The following is a 6,984-nucleotide window of genomic DNA, read 5'->3' as shown; positions in this document are numbered from 1 at the left end:
TTTCAATAAGAAAAATTAATTAATCAACTTTGAATATGTAAATACTAATAACTGGTAAGGAAAAAGGGAAATAAAGGTTACCTTGACAATAAAGGATTCATAATATGGCTTGACCTCTTCAAAATCAACTAAAACTTTACTTTTACTATATAGGTCATATTTGCAGTCAAGATTTTATGAAAAACAAGTCCATAAGTTAATTTTCCACAAAACAATTCCAAAAAAAAAAACCATTTAAAATTGAATAAAGAAAAGGACACTTACTTGAATTCTTTGAGCCATATGCTCCATACTTGTGCAATGCCACAAGTGAAATGGAAGGAAATCAACATCATAAACTAAATTGATCAAAAAATACTTGTGAGTAGTTAATTGCATGATCATAAAATCAAATTTCATAAATAATGTTTATGATAAAAGAAATTTTTAGAAAACAATAATCTAAATAGAATTTTTATTTGTCCCTATTAATCAAGTTCTAACATGCAATGAAAATTCAAAAAACATTTGTAATTGATATTCTGGATGCAATGGAATTTAAATACCTGAATAGTCTTTACATCAACCCAACTAAACTACTAAAATGTTTATGGCTACATATTTATCTAAGCAGATTTCAAAATTTTCATTAACAGCTTTTATTTTTTTACTCCTTCAAACAAATATTCACATTCTTAAAAAAAAAAAAGTTGGAAATCACAAAATCTAATTACCCTTTTCGGCACTCAAAAAAGAAATTATTTTCACAGTCCTTCTTTCCACTCTAGTTTTAGGATTTTTTTTCACCAAAATCTTCCAAAAAAAAGGAATTTTTTTTCTAAATTGACACCATTGCTTTATGATTTTTTACTTCACAACCTTATCAAGATTTTGATTCGTTTTCAAATTTGTTCACTTTTCTTCAACAAAAGTATTTTTTTATTATTAATTTTACTCTAAGCATTTTCTTTTGTTTCCACTTGTTCACAATTCACTTTAAAAATGTCAAATCTTTATAATAAAAACAGAAAATTCAAATCCCAAATACCCTCAGAAAACATCATGAGAATCCACCTAATGCCCAGGAAAAAAAGAAAAACATCACCATCCAATATGATATGAATCCAAGAACCATAAGGTCCTAAGTTGAAACCTTGTTGAATGGTGGATCACATAAAAGGCTCCGTAGGCTGCCCCATATCTTCAGCTATGTCCTGAAAGTACTAATAGTTTTGATTGCATACAAAAAAGTATAACTTTCACTGTTTACTTTAACTTCCTAATAAAATAAAATAAAAAAACAAAAAAAGTAAAAAAAAAAAGCTGTAAAATTTCTCTTTACCGCCTCATGATTTTCATTTTTTTCAATATAACCCTTTATTTCGATTCAATAAACTCCTCTCCTTATCTCAAAAAAGCCTCACTTTCCATCTTTCCTTTATTTTTTTTCTCAAAAAAAAAAAAGGCAAATCACTTAACCTAACTTTGCTAATTCCTCGCTGAGGGCCTCCAACACTTCTACTTGATTTTTCAATCTAGCCTCCACCTAATTGAGCCCAGTTTCGATCCCCACTTTAAGTTTTGGTTTGATTTTCAGATTCTCTCTCTCGCTTCTTTATATTCCTTTTTTACCTCTATCTTTTGATCCCTTTTAGGTTGATTTCTTTTTCTTTTTTTTGGTTACTCTTTAAAGTGTATTTTTTAAAAAATAAATATGTATACTTTTTGCTATTTTTACAAAAAAACAAAATTTAAACAAAATATCAATCAATTTTTTCAAAAATAAACATAGAATTCAGGAGGATAGGGCATTTTTTGAGAAAAAGTATTGGAAGAAGCAATGACTTTGAAGAAATTAAAGTGAAGATGAAGAGATATTAAAGGTGAATAAGCTTATGAAGAAGCTTTAGCTTTTTTTCTTTCCCAATTTATCCTTTCATTTATTTTTATTACACTGCATAAATATACAGTAAATCAAGATTTGGGGACTGTTTTTATATATAGTTATAGATATTGTTATTTACATTGTTAGATATTCCTAACGAAGATTAATTGTTAGGGATATCATAGACATAGATATGATAGTAAGCCTTAAGATTTTAAAAAAGTCAATTTAATTATGTTAAAAAAGGGTTTATTCTCATACATAAAGTTCTTAAACTCTATTTATGAAGTTAAAACTTAAAATGATAAAAAAAAATCTTAAGATATATTTAAAAGAATAAAAAAGATATATGATAAAAAAGAACACATGACAATCATTTAATTTTGTTTATAGAATTTATAACTTCAACTTATGGTGAATGAAATAATAATCCATAATAATAATGTACAAGTTGTTTTCTTTTTTCACAAGTTAATACGGCACGAGATTTCTGCCCACAAAATGTCTCATACCTAATGTCTAATGAAGCCCATTGTTGCTGATGGTAAGCCCAACCCAGGAATTTAATTGAATTGGTATATTAACGTCTAAACCAAAATGTCTGCACGGCCGCATCCGACCATAAAATATGTAGAGAGTATATACGCAGCCAATTTTGAATTAATTTTTCTATAATTATGATTTATAAGATGAATTTTGATTTATCTTTATATTCTAGGTTTTAAAATTAATTTTTAATATTATTATTTTTAAAATTTTATTTTTGTGTTATACGATTATTTATTCCAAAAGTAATTAGATTCATTTTTATTTATATATTCACAATAAATACATATATTTATAAATTTATTACTCCACTTACTCTATATATTTCTCATATAATATCGTACGTAAGTAAGGTTAACAGCCCAATTCGCAGTCAGTATATTTTGATTAGATTCGACCTTATAAAATCATTTTTTTTAAATTAAATTTTAGATTGGATTGAATCGAATATTATTAAAGGAAAATCGAATTTAGATTTTAGGTAAATTCAATTTAATTCGACTTAATATTATATAAAAAATTATTTTTTAATTTTTATATAATTTATATTTAAAAATAATATTTTATATTTTAAAAAATAATATTTTATTAATTTTAAATCAAATCAAATTAAATATAATTTATATAATATCGAAATCAAATTTAAATATAAAAAAATAAAAAAAATTTGGATCAAATTTATATTTAAATTTTATAATTATAAAATTATATCATATTCAAAATGAACAAAAACTCTGATTTATTGTCTAACTCTAATAATAAATGATCAAATAAGTAATGGAGTAGAAAATCGTACCGAATCTTTAAGAATTATTTTTCGTAAAATACACTCTTTCCCATTCCCCAATCTTTTTCTTGTACGAAACCAAATGTAATAACACAGTGGGGTCATGGGATTCATCGTCTTATTTACTTTTACAAACAACCGACCGATTCTGCTGATGAGTTCTGTCTGAAAAAAAATAATCAATCTCACTGCAAAACAATATGCACAACAACAACAAACCACATTGAATTGTGGCGATCGTACATGACATGAAAAAGACTAATCGCTCATCTCGAACTTGACCCTAAAAAACAAAACAAAAAGTTCTCTAAATAGCATTTAATACTAATTTGTTTTCTGCACATGGTGAATAAATATTTTCACAATTCGGTAACGAGTTGTGAGCTTCCATATAAATGTGTTTACGAGGGCAAGAGCTTCCATATATGATATATATATATATATATAGATCACATTACACGTAAAAGAACACAAGTTAATTTTTATCTTGAGAGAAATGCTAAATATGCAATACATGTTACAAACTAATTGTAAAGGCATGATTACCAAATAGAATAGTCAAATTGTTTTCCAAAGTAGACGAGAATGAATTCCTTGGATACTTAATAAATGAGTTTTCTATTGTTTAATTGTGAAGTTGAAGATCTCTCAAATTATATAAATGACTAGCTCACTCAATATTAGGCAATAACCCAATTATTAAACCTCGACATCGAATTATTCTCCAGGCCCGTATCCCATGAAATCTTAACTTGACGGCCCTTTACTTTTTCTTCCTCCCTCCCTCCTCTGTCTTCTTATCCGACCATCGGCAACTCCCAGTATAAGAGGCCATTGAAAGTTGAATCTAAGACATCGAAATCATTCAGACTTTTTATCAAAAACTTATCTATTTTTAATTAATCTGGCCTAGACGTGCACATTTGGACATTTTGTCCATTACACGTTGTAATTCATAAAGGAATTTTTTTTTTTCTTTATGTATCCGCAATGGCTAAACTACTTGAACGGGCTTCAAACTAAAATAAAACTGCTGTAAGTAGAGTCCCCAAATTGTTTTCATTTGCACTTATCAGCTAATGTGAAAAAAATTATGTCTTGACTAATTATTCTCTTAGTGTTAGGCTTTAACTGCCAATTTTGAGAGATAGATGGAAATGGCTAAGGCCAACAATTTTGGGTGGTGGGTTGTCACAAGCACTCCTAATTTTTACCTACCAACACAACAGATGGAACCCTTAACTTGGCTTCATGAAATAGTTCCCTTCCCTCAAGGTAATTTAAAAGACAAAACCCACGAACAGCAAATCAATCATAGCTGACTGACAATGAACTACCATTAAAACGATAGCACAAATTATTATTAATGTAAATCAAGTATTGCTTTCAGGATAACTAATTAACAAGAAAGAAGTAATATTGGCCATTTAACAACAGATGAAGAATTTGATTGACACATTATTGTGGTTAGCTTCCAACCTTAGTTGCCATTAAGCAAAGCTATTCCTTCAGCTGTCTTGTTACTGATCTTGTATAACTGAAGAAACGGCTATATACGTGCCAATCATGTTAATGGGAGTAAGGACATGGAAAATAGATACAGTTAGGCTTTCCTTCCTTCTAATGGAAACAGGTAAATATAAAATTGTTTTTGAGAAATAATTACAAAATACTGATCCTAAATCAAGTATATATTTGAGTTTTTTCTTTTGAAATATTGGGTTCCATTCAATTTCATGACAACAAATGCTCTTATGAATTTGAATTTGAAGGATAACTGCTGCAAATGGGCCAGTAGAATAGGTTAGAACTCAAATACCAAAAACGTCCCCCTAAAAAAAATAAGGCACACAGCAAAGTCAATGGCTAGAGAAAGTTTTTCTTGGGTCATAGCCATCGGAGCCATAGGTTCCTAAACTAAGAAAAATCTTGTACTGCCATGCATATAGACGGCCCCATACATAAAGCAAATAATCAGCCTTCCATATACATAAAAAGCTAGTGTGATTATTTTCTTTCTGGCTTTTCAGCAACTAAAACATTTTTCAATTGGGCCACAGCAAGAAAAGAAAAAAACTTAGGATCCATATTTGAGAACTATCCCACCAATATATTAAAATGTCACCTCATAAACAGAGACAACGGCTTGAGCAATTGCAGTCAATGGAGGGTTGGTATAAAAGATTTGATCCCCCGACGGATTAATTAACTAATAACCCAAGAGGAAAATCATCAAAACTTAACCAACAAAGGATGAAAAGATAAGTAAAAAATAAAGAAAAAAGACACTATTGATCTTTAATTAAACAGATTCAGCTGATGATCACAATTTAGATATGAAAAAGTCAAAGTTCAAAAACTTCAAGTATCGTAACCTGAAGGAGAAAAAACATCCTAAAAAACTTAAAAATATGATCAAAATATACACAAACTATTTGATCACATCTTCGTTATTCATATATAAAATTCTGTATAAGCTTCTTCATATTTTGTATATTAAGCACATGAAATACCGACAGTGGAGGCTGCAGTGAACCTCTCTGATGCAGTTCTTTTAACAACGAACGAGCTAATCTCTGGCGAAAGCCCTCCAAAATCAATCTCCGGAACCTCAGGGATCGTTGTCAGTGCACCTGTCTTGTCGTAAACCACGTAGTAATCCTCATGCGATCTTTGTTTCAGCCACAAAACGGAAGAACTTGAACTTTGTTTGACCTTGAACATGGATTTGAAGAGTTTCTGAATGGAGCGAGAGAACTTCGAAGGCTGCTTTTTGGAAACTGGAGGGGGAAGCATAGACGACTGTGGGGGAAGAGGAGGAGCTCGAGAGTCGACTAAATGAGGCATGGACATGGTTCTTGAATTGATCGCTGAGTCAAGTTGACGCTTGAAAGAGTTGAGTTCGAACGAGTCATAAAGAGTGCTACCACAGTCCCATACAAGATGATTGCCTTCTTGGGTCTTCTGTATTTTTTGTCTGGACTCTTGGGTTCGGCTTTGCTTCGGTTCTCGAGGATTTTCCTCCTTCTGGTTTTGCTTCTGCTTTTGTGCTTGGGATTCCATCCCTTTTTGGTCAAGGGGAAAAGCAAACAAAAAAGGTGACAGAGAAAAAGAAAGATTTCTATATAACTGGAAGATTTGAGAGAGAAAAAAAATAAAACTTTCTTGGTTTGATTTTCCAATGGTTGGTTTAATCAAACGCGTTAGTTATGACCCAAAAAAAAGGAGTGCGTTACTGCGTTCATGCTCTCTTCATAAGGACCATTAACATGGGAGAGAACTTTCCATGATTGCATTTATTGAATGATTGGTGAAGACTGTAGAGTGATTAGACACTTTTCAATTCTATCTAATCTCATTTTTTATAGTAATTTTCAGATTAATTTAGAATTTTCGAACTTTTAAAATCCCTTAATCACATTTTTTTCAGGTAATTATATAGGACAAAAAACAGTTAATATCTGTATGTAAAAAAAAACAATATGGTGATGGATTTCACACGCGGCTCTTGTATCGATTGTTTTTATATATGGGTTTTGAAGAAAACGATGATAGGGAAGTCTGAAAAATTTTGAAGATAATAGAGTTAGAAATTTGATTTTGATTCTATTCTTGAACGTGGAGATCTCCTCAACGGGTTTAATTATTCGCTTGCTTTTGCAGAAAAATTATAGTGGTATAAAATATATAAAAAAAAAAAAAATTTGTACATAGTTTGGGCTGCACGTGGCCTATTGTTTATCTATGGATCTCTTTTAATGTTGGTAGATATATAGAACTAATAAAT

At 30.0% G+C, this 6,984-nt stretch overlaps 1 protein-coding gene across 1 annotated transcript; it reads right to left on the bottom strand.

Annotated features, from left to right (window-relative positions):
- Positions 1-5,470: 5,470 nt before the first annotated feature.
- On the bottom strand, positions 5,471-6,478 carry LOC111290096 (uncharacterized). The gene has a single exon (XM_089768775.1). It carries the CDS (start codon positions 6,258-6,260, stop codon positions 5,694-5,696), a length of 567 nt encoding a protein of 188 aa, XP_089624901.1. The 5' UTR covers positions 6,261-6,478; the 3' UTR covers positions 5,471-5,693.
- Positions 6,479-6,984: the final 506 nt, after the last annotated feature.

This window comes from Durio zibethinus, chromosome 11 (genome assembly GCF_047325235.1).
Source record: "Durio zibethinus cultivar Kanyao isolate XHJ-2024 chromosome 11, ASM4732523v1, whole genome shotgun sequence".
NCBI lineage: Eukaryota > Viridiplantae > Streptophyta > Magnoliopsida > Malvales > Malvaceae > Durio > Durio zibethinus.
Note: the sequence above shows the minus strand (reverse complement) of the source record. Positions and strands in the feature narration are given on the sequence as shown.

What these genes read in the sequence shown, in the direction of transcription:
- LOC111290096 (XM_089768775.1), bottom strand. Translation starts at nt 6,260, where the DNA reads ATGGAATCCCAAGCACAAAAGCAGAAGCAAAACCAGAAGGAGGAAAAT.